At 30.3% G+C, this 27,998-nt stretch overlaps 1 protein-coding gene across 5 annotated transcripts; it reads left to right on the forward strand.

Annotated features, from left to right (window-relative positions):
- Positions 1 to 86: 86 nt before the first annotated feature.
- nahoda (DOMON-like domain-containing protein nahoda) lies at positions 87 to 27,974 on the forward strand. 5 transcript variants are annotated; one of them, XR_004838658.2, is made up of 18 exons: positions 101 to 376; positions 6,936 to 7,414; positions 13,242 to 13,312; positions 19,396 to 19,493; positions 19,573 to 19,696; positions 20,152 to 20,383; positions 21,183 to 21,698; positions 21,803 to 21,847; positions 22,097 to 22,639; positions 23,185 to 23,628; positions 23,741 to 23,880; positions 23,967 to 24,044; positions 24,137 to 24,482; positions 24,560 to 24,764; positions 24,884 to 25,074; positions 25,371 to 25,543; positions 26,088 to 26,352; positions 26,688 to 26,828. XR_004838658.2 is itself a non-coding variant. In XM_035870282.2 (17 exons), exons 2-17 carry the CDS (start codon positions 7,249 to 7,251, stop codon positions 27,129 to 27,131), a joined length of 3,816 nt encoding a protein of 1,271 aa, XP_035726175.1. In that variant the 5' UTR covers positions 87 to 376; positions 6,936 to 7,248; the 3' UTR covers positions 27,132 to 27,974. The 5 variants fall into 5 exon arrangements, 4 of the variants coding, with proteins under 4 accessions (XP_035726175.1, XP_085515577.1, XP_085515575.1 ...); XM_035870282.2 differs by lacking the exon at positions 26,088 to 26,352 and having other exon boundaries at positions 87 to 376; positions 26,688 to 27,974; XM_085659449.1 differs by lacking the exons at positions 101 to 376; positions 26,088 to 26,352 and adding an exon at positions 1,264 to 1,378 and having other exon boundaries at positions 26,688 to 27,974.
- The last annotated feature ends 24 nt before the right edge of the window (positions 27,975 to 27,998 follow it).

Below are 27,998 nucleotides of genomic sequence, written 5' to 3' on the forward strand. Positions count from 1 at the left end.
CAACAATATATTGTTATATTATTTCGTAAAGAAATACACGAGCGTTACCAAAATGGCCGCGCACTGAACTACGAGGGACTTATACGAAAGCGGCAGTATCCAAGCGGCAGCTCGATTCTCAACGTGTGTGACGACATGAGTTGTCGTCGAGACGTTCGACGTTTACTTTAGAAAGGGAAAGGAGGGGAAAGGAGGGGAAAGGACGTCTGTCTTTTTCTTTTTTTCTCTTTCTTTCTTTCTTTCTTTTTTTTTTTGTTTTTTTTTTTTTTTATTTCTTCTTCCTCCTTTTTTCTTCGGAGTATCGCAGCTTCCCTTTCTTTTATATATATATATACATTACTCTGACTGGCTATAAATCTAGGTGGACCTATACAAGGTAAGAATGAACATAACTATTTATTTACACTATGATATCATTGTTTACGTTTAATGTTGGGAAATGTGCAGGTTATTCTCTCTCTCTCTCTCTCTCTCTCTCTCTCTCTCTCTCTCTTTCTTTCTCTTTCTCTTTCTCTCTTCCTCTCTCACTTATTCACTCTTTTTCTTTCATCTTTTTTCTGTCGATAATAATTATAAATATATATTCTTTTTATTTATAAAATATATACGCTGTCCCGTCTGATCGATTTCAATGAATATATTCTCTTGGGGAAAAAAGAAAAAAAAAAAGAAAAGAAAGAAAAAATATGAATAATAATTATTAACGATCATGCGTCATATGATTCCAATTCAATAATATTGGAATGAATGTGAAGAACTTGAATCGATAAATCGATACCTCAGATATATTCATTTTTATTATGTAAAGAATATTTCGAAGAACTTATTACAATCACAATTGATTATTATACTTTACGAATAATCAATTATTATTCGTTATACATATCTAATTACATATATATAGCTCCATTCGTTATATCGTTAAACATTGATTTCCTTTTATACATACTAATATCTCTCTCTCTCTCTCTCTCTCTCTATCTCTATCCCTATCTCTTTGTATCTATTTATCTATCTATCTCATTCTCTCTGTTGCAAGGTTATATTTCCGTTTTACGTAAATATAATATCTTAGAAAACAGAATGCAATATTTGTAGTTATGAGAAACGATTATCTAGCGTCCCTTTCGATTTTATTATTATCGCGTTCCTTGCGATTTTCTCTCTCTCTCTCTCTCTCTCTCTCTCTCTCTCTCTATCTATCTCTCTCTCTCTCCCTTGTTCGCTCGCTCGCTCGCTCGCTCGGTCGATTTCTGCAACATTTCCTGGAGCGTCAGAGATCACTTTCATCCGCGCTCTTATCGCGGCCGTTCTATCTCCGTACGAACGAAGTATCGTGGCGCGCAAGGAATTTCGATATATCGCAACGACCATAGAGGTATTTAAACATTTTTCACGAATTACAAATCTTTATTATTCTGAAATGGAAAAGGAAAGAGATTCTTCGGTCTCTCTCTCTCTCTCTCTCTCTCTCTCTCTCTCTCTCTCTCTCTCTCTCTCTCTCGGTCTCGTATATTTTATTTTATTATTTTATTACGCTATGTATTATATTTATCTTATTGTTAATTTTGTTACTTTGACAAGTTCTTTAATATCGATAAATATCATTTAATCCTTGATTTTAGATTATTATACTTTTAATCTGAATTTTATTTTATTTTTGTTATGTATTATTATTTTACATTATATATATATATATATATATATATATTGTTTAATATGCATATAAGAATGTAAACAATATAATAAGTTTAGTTACAAATATATTATAATGACAATTATATTATATATATTACATATATATATATATATATATATATATATATATATATATTATTACATATATATTATGATGTAATAATAAATGAAAAAATTCATATAAAATTTAAATTAAAACTATATTGATATATAATAATATATTTTTATAGTGAAATCTTTTCTTCGATTTCTATAATATTATTTTTACTTTTATTCTTCGTACGCTCTATATAGCAATTACTTTTTCCTTTTTTCATCATCTTCTTCTTCTTCTCTTTTTCTCTCTATAAAAATTTAGTTCTAGTAAGAAAGAAGCACGAGGAATGAATTCTTTACGGAATGCCTGTGGCACGAAGGTTTCTCCGCAGGAATCCAGCGCGCGTTCATATCTCCGTCTGGTTTGGGCGGGAATTAAGAACGAGCGCGTGCGCACTTGTGTATCTCAACGGTACTTTTCCGAAGTGATGAGAATTTTTTTCGGGAATCAAAATCGAACGAATTCAATCTGATAGTAATAAAAGAATTCCTTTTCGTTTTTTTTATTATTATTTTTTTTTTCTTTTTTTTTTGGTTTTTTTTTTAATATTTTACACTTGCTTTCAGTTTCTAATTGATTTGCTTAATTCATTCTTTTTTTTATATATTTTTCAACGGTATACAACAATTTTCAATCGATATATATGTATATATCGATTTAACATTTCTTATAAATATTCTAAAGTATTTCAAGCTGGTATATTAACGCTTGAAATAATATATCTACCTGTCGAATAAATTTTGCATAAATCTATAAATTTTTTTAACGCCTCTTGTAAAATTTCTCGAAATATAAAATATGTAGAAAAAGAAATTCAATCTTTCGTATTTTTTATTTATCGAAATATTTTTATTCTTGTCGCTTATCATTATTTACGACATTCGTTACATATCCAATCGATTCGATTAAAATTCGAAGGGATATCGTTTAAAAGAAAAGAAAAAAAAACAAAAAAAAAAAAAAAAAAAAAAAAAAAAATTCAAAGAATCAATCGAAACTCTAATACCTGATATTGACGAGTATGACAAATTTTCTAATCTCTAAATGATCCAGAACCATTTCAGATATCTCATTTTTATGATTTATGATCGAGTTCGTGAGAATTGCAAAACATCAGTAATACTTCCTGCGCGTAATCCAAGAAAATTCTTTTCTGATCGACTACGAGGATCGATAAAATATCGAATAAAATGTTTTCTATCGATTTCTGATTAATGATCTCTACCAAGAAACAGTACAGTTTACACTCTCTTTTTTCTCGACATTCCTTTCGAATATACGAAACAGTATGTGCGAATAGTATATGCGAACGATCGAAGACGACCATCAATTAGCGTCTACTTTTCTACTCGAAAATTTCATCGTATATTTACTATAATAATTTAATCTTGAGTCTATATACGTTCTTTCTTAAAACTATATTTTTACAATTTTTACAAGAAGAAAAAAGAAGAAAAAAAGAAGATTCGATAAAAAGAGAATATAAAGGAATAAAAGTAAAAATAATAATAAATTAAGAAAATAAATAGAAAAAATAAAATCAATAATTCTCCATTCTATTTTACTCATAAAAATATATTATATCGATGTATTTTCAATTGAAATTTTATATTATTGTTATTTATACACTATGACATTGAAATATATATATGCAGATACGTATATATACGATTTAGGAAACTGATAGTTACACCATGTTTTTACATAAGCAGTTATAATCAATTAATTCATCTGATTGGGAACAAGGTTGAATATGTAATAATAAGTAACTTAAATACGAATATCATATAAATTAATGATATAAATTATAGATATAATAGAAAATCATATAAATTATAGATATTAATTAAAGATATAATAGAAAATCTAACATATAAAAATTATCTTGATACAATAAAATCAATTCTTTTCTACATCTATAATTTCATATTTAAATATGTTTATTTATTTTTTTCGTAAATATTATTATTCAAAATAATTATTCGAAATTTTCTTATTATAAATTTTTAATTTTAATCAATAACGAGTAAATTATTATTATTCGAAAAAATATGAAATATATATATATATATATATATATATATATATATATATGTATGTATTTTATACATCGTTGAAAAGTATTTTTCCTATTTATAATTTTTATTTTCTTCATTTTTAAAAATATTTTCAAAGTAAGTAAAATATAAACGGATAATATAAAATTAGATGTTTGGATGGTCGACAACGAGGAACTACGTAGAAAGTACTTATATATTCTGAAAAGAGAGAGAGAGAGAGAGAGAGAGAGAAAAAGGAGATACGTAGTAGTAGATACTTACATACCTATGTCTACGACGAGCAGAGCGAAAGTTTTCATGATTCCTTTTGCACGATCGCAACGAACCTGCCAATGAAACTACTAAGAATGAACTTTCTCGAAGGAAGACAAGACAGTTTTTCCATTATCATAACTTCAGGCCAAATTATTTTTCTCGTATATAATATCGAATGATATTTGAGAATCAAAAATGATTATGTCTGAATATATAAACTTTTATCGTCATATAAAAAGATTCTTGCATGCTTGTAATTATCTGTCGTTTGCGTGACTAAGTAATAAGTAAGCAGATACGTATATATTTTCATTTGAATATACGATCATCGTTATTATAAAAAGGAAATACGAAAAGAAATTAATTTAATATTTACATAAGTAAATATGAATTAATCAAAAATAATTTAAGTATATTAACTCGAGACATTTTTTATTTTTCCAATGAAAATATATATATATATATATATATATATATATATATATGTATAAAAGAAAAGAAAACAAGTAGTATAATTTCTTATTCTTACATAGTCTCTATTATTTTCTTCTTTTTCATTTCTATTTTCATCTTTTTGTAATAATTTTATTATAACCATTTTTTTACCTTCATTCTATAACTTTCTTTTTATTATGACTATTACAGAATTAAACATACGTTTTCCTTTAAAAATAATACAAATAAAAGGATCATTTGATATACATTGATTAATTTGAATATTCGTACAGTACAAATATATACATATATAAATATATTATTATTTATTTGAATCGATAATAATGAAAAATAAATAATATTAGATCGTATTTTCGTATATTTACATATATCTCTAATATAGAAATATTTAAAGTCATCAATTTTATATAAAGATTTTTCTTCATTTCTTTTACGTGACATATCTTCGTCGATTTCTATCGATACTATTGACCCGTACGACTACGATAGAAACCAGTCTAGAAGCGTGCCATGATACTCACCTACTCGTTATGTCAATGAGAACGATGTACGGCATTGGAGTCTATCGGAATGCCGGTACGCTTTCCTTGGCGCACACAACATACACACATATACGCGAGCACACACACATACACACACACACATATACGCGAGCACACACACACACACACACACACACACATACACACACAAAAGCATCGAAGGAGGACGTTCCCTCCTTCTCCTCTTTCTCCTCTTTATCCTCTTTCTTCTTCTTCTTCTTCTCTTCTTTCTCCTCCTTCTCCTCTTCCTCTTTTTCTTCTTCTTCTTCCTCCACCACTTCCTCCTCCTCATCCTCCTCCTACCTTCACCTCCACCTCCTCCTTCTCCTTCTTCTCTTCCTCCTCTTTCTCTTTCTCCTCCTTGAAACTTATTCACAAGGAGAGAAGAAATGAAGCTTCGTAAGTGGTCGCTAGCACTCTGCTTGCTAACTCTGCTTGGCCAGCAATAGCCATATTCATCTTTTATGTCTTTCACTTCGTTCGTCCCTGTGTCCATTTTTCCTTCCTTTTCTCGTTTATCTAGCTCTCCGTCGACCAAGCCTAACAACCATCTAGATAGATAGTTAAAAAAGGGAGAGAGAGAGAGAGAGAGAGATATATAGAGAGATAAAGAAAAAGAGAGAGAGAGAGAGAGAGAGAGAGAGAGAAAAAATTAAGGACGCGCGAACGAGCAGTATAAATACTATCGGGTTAGGTAATACCTGCTTCTCACTCATTTCACTTCACTGTGCTTTTCAATTAATCAAATTAATTATGCGTTCGATTTAATGCAGACAGTAATTCGCTCGATACCGGTTGGTCTTTTGTGACATTGGTTATGATATTAAAAAATATCGTAAATCGATGAAATATTTCGTATAATCGTTTTATTCTTTTAAAGTAATAACAAAGTTTTACAGTTTCATCGAAATAATGCTTAATCATACGAAAATTTTCTGTTTTATTATTTTTTTTTTTTCTTTTCTTTTCTTTTATTCTCGGATAATTGACTCGTCCGTTTTATTTTTCTTCTTTTCTTCTTTTCTTTTTTGCGAAATTTTACATTTCGAGTGAAATGAAATTATTATATTTTTTTCCTTTCTTTGTTTTCCTTTTTTTCGATTTTATAATCCTCTCATTGAAGTTTAAAATTATTGCTTGAAATTATACACAATTTTGTTTTAAAAATTAAGCAATATTTCTGCTGTTGTTTATATATTTATCAATAATGGCAAATATTTTTTTATCGATAATGAAAGGAAGAAAAATTTCAGTGATAACGCTTTTACGAGTTTTCGTTTAATCATCTTACAATTGTATGTATGTACATGTTTATAGATACGTTTTTATTTTTTTCTTTTTAAATTTAATTTTTCATTAAATTTTCAATTATATTTCTAAAAATGTAAGATTCATTCGTGTAAAAATAAATAAATATAATATTACGTTCAATTAGGATATTCCAAAAATATATATATTCCAAAGAAATATATTCAACACGAATGAAGAAATTTTTAGAATCATCCATTGTTGTTTTCGATCGAGGCATCCAAGATATGCTTGATCATGACGCAATAATATCTGCGATCTACGCCGTTCGAGCGTGCCAATTGTAAAGCTGTAACTTATCATTTTATATTTATCTAAATAGATGCTAATTATTTTTTTCTCCATTAACGATTTAAATCCAACATTTATACAATTTTTATATATATATATATATATATATATATATAAATAAAAAAAAAAAAAAAAAAGAAGAAGAAGAAGAAAAAGCAAATTTTTAATCTTATTTTTCTTTCTGATCAAATTGATCAATAAAATTAATTTATTTCAACATACATTCAGGTCTATCTGATCGAAAGAAGCGGAGCTCGAGGCTCGAGCAAAAGTGACGCCCATGCCGGACTGCAAGAAAAAATTGCAGGAAAAGAAGAAGAAGAGAAGCAGAAGGAGGTGAATGGGAGGGGGTGGGGGGGAAAAAGAAGAAAAGAGAAGATTAAAAAAAAAAAGAAGAAACGACGAGATAGATCATCGTCGTCATCGGTTGCGATCATCGTCGTTTAAAATACAAAACGAAGAGAGATCGTGGAAGTCGAACGAGAGTTAAATAAAAAAAAGAAGAAAGAAAGAAAGAAAGAAATAAGGAAGGTTCTCCAAAATGGCGTCCACCATCGTCACACAGTTTCTGATATTTCTTACGTTGGCAGCATTATCCTTTCGGACAACACACTCTCACGTAGCTTTGACGTTTCCACGAGCTAGAAAATATGATTTGGATTTTCTTGACAATGGCAGGACACCTGGCCCCTGTGGTATGCCACGCGGTAAGTGACCGACTTTATGTAATACATACTTACGACGATCGATATGTAATACAGTAACTAGATACTGGAGTTGAATATGAATGGCACATTGACGTTAATGTGAATAACTCGTGCAAATGTAAACATAAGAAATTAAAGAGAATAGAATATATTATGTATATTATATAGAATATAATGGATAATGATGATTAGAATAAATAACGAATTAAATGATATAAATGAATAAATAGATATAAATGAAATAGAATGAATGAACGTTTACGTATATTTTTCATAATAATTCGTTTTGGAAACGAAGATATCTTTTTTATTTATTTATTTTTTTATTTATTTATACTTTTTTGTTTTGTTTAAACCTTTTGAAATTTTATTATTGAATACAATTGGATATAAATTTAATTGATAACATAATTGTATCCTCGAATTATTACAAACTCATTGAATATCTTTCATAACAAATCCATTCCTAGAATGATTGTATTTAAATAGAAATTCTAAACGTCCATTTCTATCGTCCGTAATATACATGAAAATTCCAAACGTCACGTTTATAATACTTGAAAGTATGTAGTAACGAATGTAAGGACAGGTGTTGGTTATCCAAGCTAAAATCACAAGAACGATTTTGCTTGAAAGATGGAATGTTAAAAAAAAAAAAAAAATATATATATATATATATATATATATATATATTCTCTTAGCCATAGAAGAATTCCTTGTTAAAAAAAAAAAATAGTTTCAAGAGAAATCCGTAACGTAATCTAAAAGAGAAAAAGGAAGGAAGGAAAGATAAAGATAAAGATAAAGAAAAAAGAATAAAGAAAAAGAAAAAATAGTTGCAGTCAGTTGGACGATCATCTTGAACGGTCTCAAGTAGCACATGCATACGTTTTAGGTTTATACTTGGTGCATACCACTTCGTATGTTCATCGATGCAGAGAGAGAGAGAGAGAGAGAGAGAGAGAGAGAGAGAGAGAAAGAGAGAGAGAGAGAGAAAGATAGTGAGAGAGGGAAGATTGGAGAGGGGAAGGAGGCAAGGTCTATGGGAAAACGACATTAACGCGGAGAGTCAATCTCTGAGATTCGAAGGGTAGAGGAGGAGGGGTGTTGAGGGACGGAGGGCAGGGGGAGGAGAGGAATATAGTCGAAGCTAGTTCGATTCGAAGCGACTTTCTCCGACAGCTGGTACGAAGGGAGCTGGTATCTCTCGTCGGGCATTACCTTCCACGTAGTATATATGTATATATACATATATTGGTTCTTACATGCGTGCACTTATCTGCCTTCGAGGGCACACATTTTGTATCCTAAGATATCTATAGGGTGTTCTTAATTTAATGAACATTTTAAATTGGAAAAATTAATACTGACTGAATTATTCATGATTCTCATTAGAGGGATGGCCGTGAAATAGAAAAACACGTCGAGGGGAAGGGGGCAGTGGGGAATAGGGGGTAGAGGAAACGCATTAATCATATATGTCAAAATGTTGATGGTTTAAAATGAATTTAATAGATATTTTGTAATTTTAAAGAAAATAATTGTAATCGTTTAAATTTCTTGACCATACTACAGAAGTTTTTTTATATTTCGATATATGAAACATTGGAAATGAAAGGAGTGAACGGAAAAGTGTAAGAAAAGAATTGGTGGATTTAGAAATGAGAAATTTATAAATTTCACAATGTAATATAAGTTTGTAGAGATTTAAAATGTTACACTATGGATGCATGTATTATATGTATATATTATCATTGACGGGCACTTCGAACGCATACACGAAACATATGTATATACATACATACATACATACATATATATATATATGTATGTATAAAACATACCGCAAGAGTATCGCAACGTTTTAACCGAGACTACTGTAAGTACGTTTAAGCCTCAATTTATCGCGAAAGTGTGAGTAAACGGTACGTAATGAAGGTATGGTACACTTTCCGAGCAACTTTTCATTCTGTATATATATATATATATATATATATATATATATATATATATATATATATATATGTATGTATGTACTTACACACATTTGAGTATGTGTGTGTGTATATGTACATATATGTTTCCATGAAAGTATGCTTGAAATACCACGTTCTTGTACTCTATATCTTTCTTTCGAAGACGAAAGAGTAAGAGAGAAAAAGAGAGGGAGAGAGAGAGAAAGAGAGAGAGAGAGAGAAAGAGAGAGAGAGAGAGAAAGAGAGAGAGAGAGAACATATAGGAGTGTGCAATTGTCAAAACAAGTTCATTTATATATATATATATATATATAAATATTTATTTTATCTCGAACGAGTTTTGCAACATCAAAAAATATCGTGCCTTTGCCTTCGATTTCTTATCTTTCAATGGCTACTACACATTCAAAAATTCCGTTCATCGTCGGGAACTGGTTATCGAATTTAAATTTTATTCTCGATTAAAAAGAAAAAATAAAAAAGGAAAGAAGAAGAAAACGATATAAATGAAAACGTGGATATAACTCTTAGACAATAAAAATAATCGAAAATCGATGGAAACATTTCCCTTTTCTCGAGTTTAAAAACTACTCTAAAAAGACATTATCGGATAAATTAATTATTCTTGTTATTATCATCGTCATTATTATTATTGTTGTTGTTGTTGTTGTTGTTGTTATTATTATTATTATTATTATTATTATTATTATTATTATTATTATTTCATCGTATTATTATTCAACCGTTATCGATACGGTAAAAACATTGTAACACTTGAAGAAACATCGAAGAAATGATTTTCTTTTTGTTCGTCATTACGTGGAATAAATCTTATTTCTAAACAATTTGCAATATTTAAATCGATGGAAAGGAGGAAAATAGAAATTTATTTGTAATTAGAAATTTATTTAGAATAGAACTTTCTTTAGAATTTTTTTTAATATAATTACTATATAAAATTTTTTATTGAAAATTTAATAGAAAGTTCCGAGATTAATCTCGTCGGCCAAAACGAATATTTATCATTATTAATAATTCAAAATCCAATCATATTGTAATTATATACATTTATCCAACGTATTAGTATGCATATAGTGTATAAAAGCATTTCTCAATCTTTTTGCCACCGTGATCCAACACATTTTGTTTTATTTTTTTTTTTATAATGTTACGAGATCATCCAAATGTTTATAATATAAAAATTTGTTTTAACTCTTTAAGAAGGGGGATGGGGAGAGGTTGGATATCTGATTGGAATTGCGATATATATATACATATATATTAAATAAATTAATAAAATGATGCATATTTTTTATAAAATAATTTCTACACGTCTTAAACACAAATTTCAATGAAATGTATCTAATTCTATATCTTACGTTAATACTTCTTCACAAAGATTTTCATTTTCAATTTCGCATTTTCATTCAAATTTTAACACGATTTACATTATTATCCTCGATACCGTCATTTTTCATTTCAATTAGAATTAATCTCGAATCAAACGTACGCATTTGTTAGAATAAAATCTTGTCATATTTATTTAAACCATATTATTTTGCGTAATTTTTTTATTTATGAATCAATGGTTTTTTGTTTTTTTCGAAAATAATGATTTACTTTAGAGAATACTATTTTCATATATATATATATATATATGAAAATACACGTCCTTGCGAAATAAATATTTGATGATTTCATTAAGAAAGAAAAAAGAAAAAGAGAGAGAAAAAATTATAAAATAAAAAATAAAATTTATTATATTATTTTTCTTGATTTCGATAGATACGAAATCAACCTTTTACATTCTTTTCTATTCCTTCTTTTTTTTTTTTTTTTTTTTTTATATATATATATATATAGAATACTGTAGGTATATTTTTTTCCGCGCGAATTATTACGTTTTTCTTTTTCTTTCTTTTCATCTTTCGAAAACAGAATTCTAACGTGTGAAAAGGAAAAAAAAATTATATATCTTTATGTACATAGAAATATCCGTATGTTTATATCGTACGAGTATGTTTATTGTGAAAGAAACGTGTTAAGCGAACAGTTCGCTCCTTAGACATTCTTTCCTTTCCATCGTAGAAATCGTACTACGTCTCGTTCGTACCGAAGCAAAAAACGTTCTCTCATAATTTAATCGACGGCCTGTCGACACTGGCCGCTGACTCTGGCCGGTGAGCAACGTGCCAGGTAGGGAACTCTCCGGCTTTCCTTCCGGGACTTCACGTGGTGAGGTACGCGTTCCTTATTCCATAAAAGGTTCATGAGCACCTTGTGAAAGGCGATGCCCTATAATCCCTTACCATGCGTTATACCTAGTACTTAAATAATTCCTCTCTTTCTTGTATGTATACGTTTCATATTTTCGATTTTCAATTCCGATCGTATATATATATATATATATATAACAATGATACATCAATCGTTACATCGATATTAGAATTAGATTCTTTTATTTTCATAAATTCGTTTAACATTCACCAAAGAATATTTTACATTTTGTATCGAATATTTATTATATTCACAAATTTAATCTCAGATGAAATCGTTAGATATTAATTAATGGACATAAAAGAATTTGTAAAATTTAATTGATTCTATGTTATCTAATCCTTCTTTTTTCTCTTTTGTTTTTTTTTTCTTTTCTTTCGTTACGTGTTTGAAATAAAAATGCAACCGTACATTCTTCTATACTTTGTTTTTAATAAGCATCGAATAAAAGAATTGAATGTTAATATTTGCTTATTAAGAAAAAAAAAAAAGAAAAAAAAAAAAAAGAAAAGGAAAAATGTATTAAATTCTTGAACGATAGACATACGTAATGTTATATATCCAGTCATACATTTTTCAATATAAAATGAAATTTTTCGTATGATTCTTAATCGTATAAATCGTATCACTTGTATATAATAAGAATAATAAAGACATAAATATAACGTGAAAAGTATTACTCTAAGGAAGTCTAATTTGAAATAATCTCAGGAAGGCCGAAAATAATGTTATCGAAATAATATCTCATACGTTTTTAACAGGTACCCTATCTGTAAGTTATATAAGATACGTATATGTAACGAACATATAGATAATTGATTTATTTGATAAATATATTTAATCACATAACATACTTTCTATTCCAAATGGAACGTTTAGAAAATTTTAAATATGGTGAAAAAGATTTCATCAAAAGTCGAAGTGAAAGATCAAAAGGGGCGTGGGGAGGGAGAGAGGGGGAGGGGCGAGGGGCGAGGAGAGTGGTAAAGAAAAGAAAAAAAGCACAGAAAGAAGAAAAAAATGAATAAATTTAATTGCAATGTCGCTTTGTAACATTGTAAATTTTCTTTATCGCTCGTGTCGATCGAATCTCGACGATGACGTAAACAAGCAACATATTTTCATTCATCGATAAATGCTGAATGAAGGATTTTTATTTACAAAAGGAACATCGATCCAAACGAACGGCACCTTGCTCGCACACATATTTCTTTTTTATTGTGCGCAAAGCGTACGATATAATTTTTTTTCTTCTTTGTTCTTTTTTTTTCTTTTTTTTTTTTTTTCTTTTTCATATCCTCGATTACGAAAGGACCAAAGTAAATCTTTTCTCGCGATTTGAATTCGATCGTTGCTGTGCCATTTAACACATAAACTATTCCAGTAGAACGATATTACAAAGCCGTTAAACGTGCCACGAAATATATTATATACCTATCCTCTCGTGTCATTGAAAGCATTCGACGAATTTAAATGACGCGTGTATTATAACGGACTTCGAACGTTGACGACGCATCGTTGTCCGACTTTCTTCACTAACGTTCCTGAACTAACTGGACCTTGCTTTATTTCAGGTACCATCAAGACGACGTTACTTTCCGGAAGTAATTTTAACGTAACGTGGCACCTCTCTTATCCTCACAAGGTATGTTAAAAATTCGATTATTATTATTATTATTATTATTATTATTATTATTATTATTATTATTATTATTATTATTATTATTATTATTATTATTATTATTATTATTATTATTATTATTATTATTATTATTATTATTATTATTATTATTATTATTATTATTATTATTATTATTATTATTATTATTATTATTATTATTATTATTATTATTATTATTATTATTATTAGTATTATTATTATTACTATTATTACAATTATTATTATTAGTATTATTATTATTATTATTACTATTATTACTATTATTAATACTAATATTATTATTATTATTATTATTATTATTATTATTATTATTATTATTATTATTATTATTATTATTATTATTATTATTATTATTATTATTATTATTTGAAATGAATTAGAAAAGCAAATGACTTTATCATTTTTAACAACGTTCAAGTGATTTCTATTGAAACATATTTTTAAAACAATAAATGACATGAAAGTCAATTGTACGAATCTATAGATTCATCATCTAATGGTGCTTACAACTTTCGATAGATAAAAGTAAGATAAAAGAGAGTTAGATTTTATCGTATCTTCTTACATTAGATTTAATACTTAATAAAAAGTATGTATATCTTTGGATCATTCAAAAGTCATCGCGAAAGTAATCTTCAAATTGTTTTGAATAAATTTTGTAAAATTGCATTTTGAAATAAGTCACAAAATACGAAATTATTATAAAGAATGACGATAGATTCGATTATAGCAATAAAATATAGAGAATGTTAGAAATCATTTTTATAATAAGATAAGAAATTATTTCTAAATAGGATATTGCAGATGACTAATAAAAATGTTTTAACAAATTCTCGGCAATAGTCATGCCAGAAACACGAATTCCTTAGAACTTAGCTCATAGAAAGAAAGAAAGAAAAAAAAAAACGTGAGCCTTGTACGTTGTTGAAAAAAAGAAAAAAAAAACAAACAAACAAACAAAGATTATCCGGTTTCAGAGATTACTTTTGTGAGTCACTGTAGATCCATCCTTCGTAGTATAATAATTTAAAATATCTATAAATCACGATGTAGAAAAAATCGTTCATTATATATATATATATATTTATTTATTTAAAAATCTGTGTGTGTGTGTGTGCGTGTGTACATATATGTTATAACTTTTTATCTTATCTCTTATAAAAGGCAACGAAGCACGGAAAACTCGTGAAAAATCATGTTAATCCGTTACGCGAGGAATCGGATAAAATCATATCCGCATAGTATTATTTCACTTCGATACTTTCCCTCGGTATAGTTCGTGCTAGGCCGGTTTGCAGGTGCGTCATTAAAACGAATGAACGAACGAACGAACGAACGAACGAAAGAACGAACGAAAGCGTTTGGATCGTGTCCGACATTGACCGCGGATTCAATCGATTCGATTTTAACGATTTTACAATTGTCTTTAAGTATAATACTACGTTATCAAATATATTTGATTTAAATATACACGATAGATAGCACATATAACTACATTTATTTATAATATAATATGATATAATTTTATTTTGAAGAAATTTTTAATAAAACACAAAATGACGGACTTCGTAATACTTGGTTTTTTTTTTACGTAACAATGATTGTTACAAACAATGTTAACCGAAATCAATTTATCTTTTTGATTTTATCATATCAAAATTAAGTCTATTAAAAGTATATAATGATTTTCTTTTTTCTTTTTTTTTTTTTTTTTTTATTTTTTTGTTTTTACTTTTAAATTACTTTTTTTAAATCGACAAATGTAATAAGCGTTATTTCGATAATTCTAACGTTTTGTTTAAAGAAATATTATTCCTACAAATATACTATGATTATTAACTGATTGCATACTCAATGAACAATTTTCAAATTTCCATTAATCAAAAGATCTTCTTATATAATTACTTAAAAACCTTCATTAAATAAGATTACTTTGATATTCAGACAGGTGAAAAATAATCGTATACTTACTGGTTATACTGATTTCTTTGTTTCATAGAATAATAATACGAAATATTATTCAGAAACATTGAAACATATTTTATTATCAGATAGAAGTATGAAATTATTTGATATCATTTGAATTTTTCGATCGATGAAATTATATGATTTATCCAATATGAATTTGGTATTTATATCATCTTCGAGAATTTCCAATTTTATTATTATTATTATTATTTTAAAATAATGAATTAGAAAAAGAGAGATCGTTAAGTATTAAAGGCAATTGAACGGGATATATGTAATCTCTCTCTCTCTCTCTCTCTCTCTCTCTCTCTCTCTCTCTCTCTCTCTTTTTCTCTGTTTAATGTTCCATGCAAACGTTAATGGTATTTGCCATCGACAATAGATACTCTCTTTCTCTTTACGAGCGCATTTAACATGCGCAACACAATCGTTTCGGACCGACTCTGACAATGAGCCAGCAAATCGTCGTGAAAGCGCGCATTTCGAATTTTCTCGCGACCGTAACCCGTAACGCAAGCGAGGAGAGATAGATTAGAACGGTTTTTTTTTTCGTTTCATTTTTTTTTCTTTTTTCTTTTTTTCTTCTTTCTTTTCTTTTCTCCTATCCCAAATCATTTCAATGTTTTTCGTATCTCCGAACTTATAATAGAAAAGTATGGGGGAAACAAAATAAAAAAAAAAAGTATACAACTATCGAAGAGGATGATGAGTCTCGTTTTCGAGACAACAAAAGTGAGAATATTCGAATAAGTCTATTCCATTTTGTATTGTTTTTTTTTCTTACTCTTCTTTCTTTCTTTCTCTTTCTTTCTTTTTTTCTTTCTTTCTTTCTTTCTTTCTTTCTATCTTTCTTTCTATCTTTCTTTCTATCTTTCTTTCTATCTTTTTCATTACGGAAACGATGCTATCGGTTGATGCGTTCCGCATGAACTTTTTTCTCAGCTCGTTGGGACGGAGCGCGGGAAAGGCACGAATCCTACATCTTTTCAAACTAGTTGCTATCCCACGTAATGCTTTGAGGAAAAAGAACGAAAAAAAAAAAATAATAATAATAATAATAATAAAAGTACGATGATCTATATGTTCACGAAAATAAAAACGAAAACAAAAATAAAAAACGAATTAGAAAAAAAAAATCGATCTAACATTCTTCCTTCAGTTTCGTTTCTTTCGAGCTTCTTATATATAAATACATATATATATATATATATATATATATATATTTTTTTTTTTTTCAATATCCTTTTAACTTTCAATCTTGTTCTACGTATACGCACATATGTAAAAGATTTTTGAATTGTTCCTTTGTCTGTTTTATTTTTTTTTTTTTTACATATGGCATCATCGCATAATATAAATAACATCTTGCTATTTAATCGCGTAATCTTATCCCCTTCTCTTTTCCAGTTTTCTCTCTTTTTAATTAATTAATGCACAACGTAACACTGTGTGTCGAATCAACAAAAGATTCGTTTATAACATCAACGTAATCTAGATAATATCGCACGATAAATGATTTATAAAAGATGAATTATAAAAACTATTTTAATTATATTAAAACCTTATGATTATATTACACGATGATAAATTCTTTATGTAAAATGAACAAGAAAAAATGGAAATAAATCTAAGAAATTTTTCTCCGTGGAAGAAGAAAAAAGAAAAAAGAAAAATGCAAAGAAAAGAAAGAAAAACAAAAAGAAAACAACGAAAGAATTAACCTTCGAATTATCCTATCGCTTTTATTCCTTTCCCACCATATATAGAAGGTATCGACGTTAATGATAATGACATAATAATAATAATGACAAAAGAAAAACATTAACCGAATTGGGTGGCGCGGAAACATACGTTGGCCCCTTCATATTATGCATGACGAGTAGCTCGAAGGAGCGTAGGCGTCCAATGCGTTATCAAATTGTCTATGAGCGTTCACTATAAAGAGAAAAATAAAGAGAAAGAGAGACAAAGAGAAACAGACGGACAGAGAGAAAAAGAGAGAGAGAGAGAGAGAGAGAGAGAGAGAAACATAGAAAAGAACTATAGAGTAATCGGCCTATGACGCCGAGTGCTCGTCGCTCAAGGTAACGCGTGCTGAATAATTCAGAAGCAAATTTTTGCTGGTATGTGACGTCCGTACTCTCCATCTACACATAGAAGCTCATATAGTATGTAGGTAGGTAGGTAGGTTGGTTGGTTGGTTGGTTGGTTCGTTGGTTGGTTGGTTGGTTGGTTAGATGACTGAAAAGGAGGTAGAGTAAAGACTGTTTTACGTTGCTTAAATATATGTGTACGTATATATGTGTATGTATTTATATTTATACATATATATATATATTTAAGTGTATGTGTGCGTTTGTGTGTGTGTGTATACTCATATGTACGCGGCATCCATTTCGTTGGTAGAGACAGGTATGTCAAATACCGTAAGTCGAATATCGTCGTTTAACTCGTATGACCAAACGAATATATACCAAAGGTGACAACGTCTTTATGCTTACTCAAAGGCTTCATATTCATTCTTACCGGTTCTCTGGATGATCTTACGGAATGTTGACCCGATGAATATTCGTCTGGCAATTGGTATGATAAAATTATTTGAATAATTTTGATATTATCATAAATTTATCATCAAGAAGAAATAGAAATAGAATTTGAATTATTTCGATACTGATGATTATTGAGAATTATTAATTATCGTTAGGTATTTTTTAAAGATCATTGGAATAGGTTTATTTAAATTATCGTTAGTTAAAGGAAGCTATTTGTATGATCGTTTATTTTTTAATATATTAAAAATAATGTTATTAATTTATAGATAATGATTATACTAATTGGCAATTATCTATAGCTAATAATTCGTTACTTTAATTATTTAATCGTTCGAGATTATTCTTTATATATATATATATATATATATATATATATATATATATATATATATGAATATTTATATTATGAAATTTCAAAAGAATGTTTCAAACATTTTATTACATATTTACTTTTTGAAATAATCTTAAGGAAAGAAAATGACAGCGTAAAAATTGTTAACTACATACGTCCGCAAGCGAATTATTTCCGGCGGAAGGATATAGATAATCTCCTTTAGAATTTACAAAAGTAAGGTTTTAAAATTCATCTCGGCAATTTATCAGTAATATATCACGGTTTGTTAAACTGTGATATGTATGAAATCAATTTTATCAAATTGAAAAGTTATCTTATTTAACAATCAGATATCGAAATGAAATAAACGAATTTAATAGATAGTAAATTGTTTACAATTTTTTTTTCCTCCTTTTTATTTTATCGATTTAACTTATACAATTGACACTGATAAATCTTGATTGAATTTATTTGAAAAAAAAAAATTTTTATTTTTTACGATACATACATATGTACCTATTGTATATACATAAATGAACGAGTAGTACTTGTATTGTATCCATCTTGAAAATAACTTTTACATAAGAACAAAGAGAACCGGACGATGACCGCACAATAATTCAATGACTCGATGTGTGCATCAAAAGGTGCAGTACGTGTGGGATCAAATTATATAACAGATCGTTGAAAGACTTTACCTTGAACAATAAATCCGTTTAAGATAATATAGGGATTGTATAGATATGGATAGAAAAAAAATTTTCCAGTATTAACGCACACTTTTGTAAACATGATTTTCGTACAATTTGTTTATTGTACAAAATGCTATTATCAGAAAATTATTTTGATAGAACTGAACAACAAACGAAAATATTTTTCTTTTATATATTATACGATGAAAATTAATAGATATATCTATACTTTGAAATAATTAATATGTTTTCTTTTTGTTTTTTCTCAATATCATTTGATTTTTATTATTATTTGAAATTTTAATGTGTTGTAGAAAGAATGAGGTAGAATTTCTTTTTATTTACTTTATACGCGATTCATTTAAATGGATTTGATTACAAATTTATATTTTGTCATTTTTGAGACGACTAACTCCTCCTATTCGTTAATTCGCCATTGCAGCAGACGATTAGTGTCATAATCATTTCTACTTTTTTTTCTTTTTTTTTTTTTTATTCCAGGGTGGATTTCGACTTCAAATTCTCGATGGCCTTGACAGACCTTTGATCGATTTAACACCGGTTACACAACACAGCGAATTCGTCGAAGACGATGCTACGTGAGTTTGATCAAAAACATCGTGATAATTAATCTTTGATAAATCTTGTAATAAATATTTTTACATTGCAATTTTTCAGAGCACAAAGTTACCATGTACAATTGCCACAAAATTTTACCTGTACCGACTGCACGATCAGACTCCTTCGAAAAGCTGAAGAATGGGGCTCCAGTTATAGATTTTGGTCCTGTGCAGATATTGACGTGAGTTCAATAAAAATAATATTAAAGTACTTTTACTGGAGTAAATGATCAATATAAAAGAAAAAAAAAATACGAACAAACAAAAAAGATTGTTAATAAAAAAGAACATAGTTCATTGTTTTTCAAAAATTAATTAATTCATTAATTATATTTATATTAGCAAATGCAAATCATGACAATATCTAATTATATTATATATACAGATGTTCAAAATTTATTGATAACTCTCCAACCTCCCACCGAACCCCTCCAACCTTATGAAATTTTCATAATTTCTGTTAAATAAATCCGTTCACGTGTCATTGAATGTGAATTCAATGACACGATTTAAATATCATTCTTGTTTATCGATTTATGACGAATGTTAATTAACAGTGAAGGTTCAAGGGGGAGGGAAACAAATTATAAATAAAAAATTTATATCTAATGAATTTTTGGTTGCATTTTTACGATAGATACTCGATAGAAAGATCTACAGGGAAGACTGCAACGGACACGGGAGGTACCTCCTCGGCAGATGTAGATGCGATCGTTTTTATCATGGCGCAAGGTGCGAATTTAAGGAGGAGTGCCTCGACGACACCGATTGTGGTACCCAGGGCACGTGCATCGACAATGGCGGTACGACCGCACCCACCAAGCTCTGCTACTGCAACATCGGTTGGTTCGGATCGGGTTGTGCAAAAAGTGAGTTTCGACAGACAAATCATCCGTACGAGAAAATAAATTCATTTCTAGCGACGACAACAATAACAATAAAAACGAAATATATCGTCAATGAATAAATCCATTGACGAAATAAAATCGATCTCTTTCATTTTTAATAAATTATCAACGCGATAAGCGGATGAAATTTTTCGGACTATAAATTATAATGTTCTCTATATATATAAATAACTATGTCATCGTTAATGTGGAAATCTATCAAAATTGTATCCGAATAGTTAAAACGTGAATGCTAAATGAACGAATTCATTCTCTCTCTCTCTCTCTCTCTCTCTCTCTCTCTCTCTCTCTCTCTCTCTCTCTCTCTCTCTCGTAATAGTGCGTACACCAATTTATATAACATTATTTACATAACAATATATATTAACGTTTTTACACTTTCCAACGTAATAACATATGTAACGTGACTCTCTTTGTCATTTAAGTTTTTATGCTTTTTATTCGAGAGTCATTACTAGAGACATTACATAATTCATCAATCGTCATTATCACCCCGGGATGTTTCTTTGTTGATTATTAATCATAACGACTAACTAAGTGAGATGGCAATAACGGACGTATTTATCTTCCCTTCCTCTTTCGTCAATACTTAATTAAATGGTAATTAAGAAACTGGAAAATGAAAAAAAAGAAAAAGAAAAAACAAGAGAGAGAGAGAGAGAGAGAAAGAGAGAGAGAGAAAGAGAAAAGAAAAAATCAGGAGGAAATTGAAGAGAAAGAAAAATAATACGAAATTGATAAATTACAATTTGTTTTGCAGGATCACCTATAAAAACGATCGACTTGGATTTAGAATCTTACACGATGAAGCGATTCTCAGATGACGTAACCTTTTACTGGAGGATTTTATGGACGAGCATGGAATTGGAAGGTGTTCTCGTAGCAAATAGTACTACTTGGATTGGTATTGGTTGGAGACCGAGCAATTTATCTCCAGCATGTCGAGCCTTTCCTGAAATAAATGATCCACCAAAAGATGAGCCACTGCCAAAGCCCGAACCTAAATCCGAACCAGAACCAAAATCTGAATCGGAGAGAAGGATTACGGAAAGTAAAAGCAAATCGACGAGTGAACCACTTACGAGTGAACTTTTAGATGAATCTAAAGCCGAACCAGAACCAGAACCAATACCAATACCAGAGCCTGAACACGATAGCGAAAGATCCGGTGCTAAAAGGAGATCAGCTAAAGTCGATGGTACAACATTCGTGACTTATCGACCAGATGATGTTACCGTACAAACTAGCGTGACTTATCGAGTTAGCACAAAACAAGGTTGACATCATACTATTTGATATAATTTTTATTCTAGTAGTAATAAGTATTACGTAATTAAATGCCATACGTATATGATTAACGTCTACATTTTGTCGTAACAGGTCGTAAACGCAGATCATCTGAAACAGAAACATTACCGTCGAACGGTATGTAAACATAGTTTTTAAATTATTAGATTATGAAAAAGAGTATTTAATATCCATTGCTAGCTTGTAGCATATTCATAGGGCAAATTAGTGGTTCGCTTAAAAATTTTACAGCAGTATTATTATATAAAACTATATATGTATATTTAAATAGAATTCCCTCCGCTCGCTCAAGACACGACGCACGAGGTGATGGTCTATTTTAGTTAAAGTAGTTAGTTGCACGTTGTTCCATGCTTTGTTGCACAGGTGAGCGCGCAACCGAGTCGGCCACCATCATCGGCACAGAGCCAGAACCCAACTCCGAACCGGAACCTCAACCTGTGCCAGAATCCAAATCTCAACGAGAACCTAAATCCAAGTTAGATTCATCGTCGGTGCCAGAACCTAAATCTGAACCAGAGCCTATATCAAATCCTGAATCCATATCTGAGCCTGTGCCTGAACCTAAATCCGAGCCAGAACCAAAGTCAGAACCTGAACCGAAATCCAAACCCGAGCCCAAAACCGAACCAGAACCAAAGTCAGAACCTGAACCGAAATCTGAACCTGAGCCCAAATCAGAGCCAGAACCAAACTCAGAACCTGAACCAAAATCTGAACCTGAACCCGAACCGAAATCCGAACCGGAACCAAAGTCAGAACCTGAACCTAAATCGGAACCAGAGCCAAAATCCGAGCCAGAACCTAAATCCGAGCCTGAACCAGAGCCAAAATCTGAACCGGAACCTACTTCCGAGCCGGAGCCAAAGTCTGAACCTACCTCAGAACCGAATATGGGAGCAACGAAAGGTAATGAGGCATTTTAATGCTTGTTTCCGCATGTAACGTACACGCTGATAAATCACGCGCGTAATAATAAATAAAATTTACTTTGATTGCAACGAGGCTCGCAAATAAATATTTCTCTCATAAGAACCTTGATAAATGAACGCCACAAGTATAACTTGGTATAAATTGCATAACTAACGTTGCATAAACGCTAAAATATGCAGAAATTTATAATCGAGGATATATTCGAATGTAAATATTGGTATGTGGATGCGTTCGATTGATGCAATCTACGAGAAAAAAAGCAAGTTATATGAAAAAAAAAAATTTATAAATATAAAAATTCAACTCGTAGTACTCACCTGTATCAACAAGGAGAATGTAATGAATTGTTTGAAAGGAATTATTGTACAAGTAGTATAGTATTACACATATGCAAACATATATGTATATATATATATATATATATATATATATAATCACTATTAACGTCATTAAAAAAAAAAATTTTCCGAACTTGGCAAATCTTAATTTGATTTTTTTTTTTGTTTTTTTTCTACGTGCAGCATCGATACCATCTATGGGACATAAATACACTCCGAAACACGACTTTAATCCTATGGATTGCACGGATATAATAATCGGTACGGCAAGAGGTATGACACATAGAATTGGAGATTATTACACCAGGGATAGATCGACGCCCCGTCAAGACAATTATTGGGGTGGAAAGGATAGTTTAACAGCGGCCATGGGTTTCGAACGAGATGGTGTCACTACGATACTTTTCAGAAGAAAACTAGAAACAAACGAGCCAACGGATCATGCTATTCGGGAAGGTAGTATGCATGTGATATGGGCCAAGGGTCAAGAGCCAGGTCAATACATTCATTATCCGCCGAGTGGTATTGAAAAATCCAAAGTCTCCGTTAAAGAATTTTATAAGGTCGATGAATTGAAATATCACGGACATAATACCCAAAGAGGTGTTACGACCATCGACTTCTTCGGTAAATAAAAAATAAAATACTTTGAAAAGGGAAATAAATAAATAAATAAATAAATAAAATTCAAATTCAAATTATAAAACGAAATAATCAACGATTAATAATATTTTCATAGAAAATAATGGCGAAGAAGAAGAAGTTAACGTGCCTGTACCAGGTGGTGGTTGCGGTGGTTCATGGCAATATCCAAAACATTGTTCGGTTGAAAATCGTACATGCGAATACGCCATAGAATGGAATTACAAAGCAAAATTGGTAAATTTTGATCTTTGAACAATTAATACCTTTTATCATTGTTAACTATTGTTCATAAAATAAGTTAAATATGATTAATTTTTTAGGATCAAATATCCTTTGTTATTTCAACAACGAATACTAGCAGTTGGACTGGAGTTGGATTTTCCAACGACGATAAAATGGTGATTTCATCAATTAACTTCTTTATTCAAGCTTCTATTTTTGTTTCTTATTTTTTTTTTCTAATATCTAATACATCATATATCGTTTTTAGACACAAACGGATGCGGTCTTAGGATGGGTTGATACAACCAATGGTCGAGAATTCGTCATGGATACTTGGATGAGCGGTTACAATCCTCCCCTGTTAGATCCTTCCCAGGATATTTATAATACACACGGACGTATCGAGGATGGAATTATGACAATACGATTTTCAAGAAAACGAATTACAAAGGATACCACCAGGGATTTCTCATTCACCGACGATCATTGCCTGTACATGATGTATCCTGTAAAAGGTGGCAAGTTCAATGCAGTTAACAAAAAGATTCAAAAGCATAATGCTCCACCGATGGTCTCTCGTAAAAAAATCTGCATAAGATCTTGCGGCGCAGAAGGTATTAATCAATGATTAAAATGATCAAAATTGCAATTATCGTTCGTCTCTTAATTTATTCATTTCTAATTTATTTAGAGATAGAAGTGATAACGACACCAGCCCCACCAAGATTGTACTACGACATTGAAGTTAAATTAATCCATCTTGGCGATAGTTTTGTACCACCGTCACAGGATAGTCCCGATTTTGAAATAATCTCGAACACTATAACGGAGAGTTTTGGCCCGGTTTTCGAAAACCTTCCTGGTTATTATCGGATAAATCTCGAGGAATTGAAACGGTAGATAGATATTTGTTACATCGTAAATCTATAGATTGAACAATTGCGTATAAAATATTTGTACTCTCTCTTTTTTTTTTGTTTCTTTTTTTTTATGTTTAACACATTATTATTCCCAGAGATGAAGAACAAAATGGAGCAGTGGCACGCATGAAATTGACACTGGACAAAAACGAAATAAAAGGTAGAGCTTTAAATCCATTGGATGCAACAGCAGCTACAGAAAAGACATTAAAGAAAGCTCTCATTAGCGGAAAGGTCGGTGCCCTCTCCGTTGATCCTCAGTATCTAGTCATCAGAGCACCTCGTAGTAAGTATTATGATATTCAAATAACATTTAGAAATTAGAAACGTGTAACGTGATCGATAGAAGATTGATTAATTTCATTATTATGATATCCGATAAGTTTATTATTCGCATATCATCCATTTATATCTTTTGACATTGCATAATTAACAATGATGTTCGTGTCAATTGTGATTACTTTTCGTATTTTCAAGAGTTAAAAAAAAAAAAAAAAGAAAATGATCACGTTGTCATGATTCGTATTTAATAGAAATCTATATTAATGCAATTTATAATCATATATGATTTTTCATTGATAGTAACCGAAGAAAATGAAGTAATCGAAGAAGACGATCGACCATTAAAACCGACCTTCCTGTTAAGCGAAACAAAGTTATACATCGTCGTTGGATGCGTTGCTGCATTGGTAGCACTTGCAGTCTTACAAGCTATTTGTACACTTTACAAATCGTCAGTGAAGCGTTCTACTAAGGTACATACGTCCTACGTAAAGGAAGAGAAAAGGAAAAAAAAAGAAAAGCAAAAGAAAAAAGAAATTTAAGAAAATCAAAACGATCCGTCATCATCTTGTCCCTTTCTTCTTCTTCTTCTTCTTCTTCTTTTTCTTCTTCTTCTTCATCATCTTCTTTTTCTTCTTTTTTCTTTTTTCCTTTTCTTTGCCTAGATGATTTTCTCTATCGCCAATCTTACATTTACTGAAGTGTTAGCTCTACCAGCTTGACGTGTATTATCCCAACTTTCAATTTTAACAATCATCTTCTCTCGTAACCATGAATTAATTTACAATCGATCGTATTAAATCGACTAGATCCCTAGATCCAATTTAGCCATTCGTTAACACGTTTTTACACGAAAATCTTTGATCATATTTTTTTTTTGTTTTGTCTTATTTTCAATTTTCACTTTCATAACAAAAATCCCTGTTCCGTGCTTTTATGTTTATCTCGAAGTACGTCTCTTGCTTTTGCTTCTGTTGTTGCATGATTGCGCTCTCCTCGCGATCGTCACAAATAAAGAGGGTCTACTCGCTGCCTCTGGCTTACTCCGACGCGGCCAACCCAATTCATCGAACTAACGCGACGCGGTCCCATCGACAAAACGGCGATCAGCATCATCACTACAACTACCATCATCATCATCATCATCATCATCACCAACTCCGGCATCATCAGCATGCTACGAATGAAAAACATCGGCCTAATCCAAGCTGGTAGAGCTCGCACTTCAGATACAATCGACGCGCGAAATATTCATCGTTTCCTCGTTTTCTCACTAATCAAGGTATCGCTACAATCTCTCTCTGTCTCTTTCTTTCTCACTCTCTCTCTCTCCCTCTCTCTCTCTCTCTCTGTTTGTCTGTCTGTCTATCTATCTTCTTCTTTCTTTATCTTTGCCATTCCTTCTCATTTATCCTGGCAATAACTCGCTTTTCTAACTCCTCTCAATCGTAGATCTTTATCTTTAGGCATTTATCACATGAGTCCACATAACTGTAAGAAAATGAATATATACACAGATAATAGATTGGATTTGTAAATTGAATAGACTTATAGGTAAAATTATAAATTGAATAATTCACAAAGAGAATAATTAAATATTATAATTCTTATTAATAGGATCGTCTTATAAGCAATAATGCATGGAAAGATTATTCCTCCGGAGCGAACACAAATTTTGGATTTGAATCATTCGAGACCGAAGAGAAGACACATCCACCGCCAGTATCCAGTCTTCCAAGACCCAGAGATATTACTGGGAATGGTACCAGTCTTGGTCACGACACTGTAGAAGGTCCCAATAGAATGATCAGTCCAAGAGCGACTTACAGTTTACCTCGTGCACCAGGTTCTAGAAATAATGCACCGACACCGATGCAACCAGGATATTATACACAAGATCGTAGGAGTCAGTATCAACGAACGAAGGGTCTTCAAGGTACGACGAACAACGTGGCTGCACAAGCAAATCAACCGGACTTTTACTTCATGCCGAGTCAACGTAAATACAGCGGCGAGGTTGTGCGCGTTTACGTTGATTACGAGAGTCAAATGCCAAAATGAGAAAAGGCAAAACTCTAAAAGTGAAGGAAAGGAAAAGCCGTATAAAATAAAAAAAAAAAAAAGAGAGAAAAAAAAGAATTAAGAAAGAAAGAAAGAAAAAGTGCGTTTGATATTGTGACTTTTCATAAAAATGACTAATCTTTTTCTCGCTTCAGTGAAGCTGTCTGTAAATAAGTGGAAAAAAAAAGTAGAAAAGAAAAAAAAATTAATAATTATAATAATAATAATAATAATAATAATAATGATAATAATAATGATGATAATAATAATAATAATAATTATTATAATTATAATAATAATAATGATAATGATAATAAATTCTCAGAGAGCTTGTAGGAGCTTTCCTGCTTTATACACGAAGGAACTTTTACTTTCAGAAGCTTTCGCTCGATCGCTCTCTTGAGAATATCGTGTACGTATCGAATGTATGTATGTATGTATGTATGTATGTATGTATGTATGTGTATGTATGTATGTGTATGTATGTATGTATGTTGTATGTATGTATGTATGTATGTATGTATGTATGTATGTATGTATGTATGTATGTATGTATGTATGTATGTATGTATGTTGTATGTATGTTGTATGTATGTATGTATGTATGTATGTATGTATGTATGTATGTATGTATGTATGTATGTATGTATGTATGTATGTTGTATGTATGTACGTATGTGTGTGTGTGTGTGTGTGTGTGTGTGTGTGTGTGTGTGTGTGTGTGTGTGTGTGCGTGTGTGTGTGCGTGTGTATGTACTGCATATAAGGAATGTGTTTCTATATGGAGACGAAAAAATGGGAAAAGAAAAGAAAAGGAAAGAAAAAAAAAAAAAAGAAATATATGAAGAAAAGTGGAAGCGATACAAA

Source organism: Vespa mandarinia, chromosome 9, assembly GCF_050613455.1.
Source record: "Vespa mandarinia isolate Hongniang chromosome 9, ASM5061345v1, whole genome shotgun sequence".
In the NCBI taxonomy this organism is placed as follows: domain Eukaryota; kingdom Metazoa; phylum Arthropoda; class Insecta; order Hymenoptera; family Vespidae; genus Vespa; species Vespa mandarinia.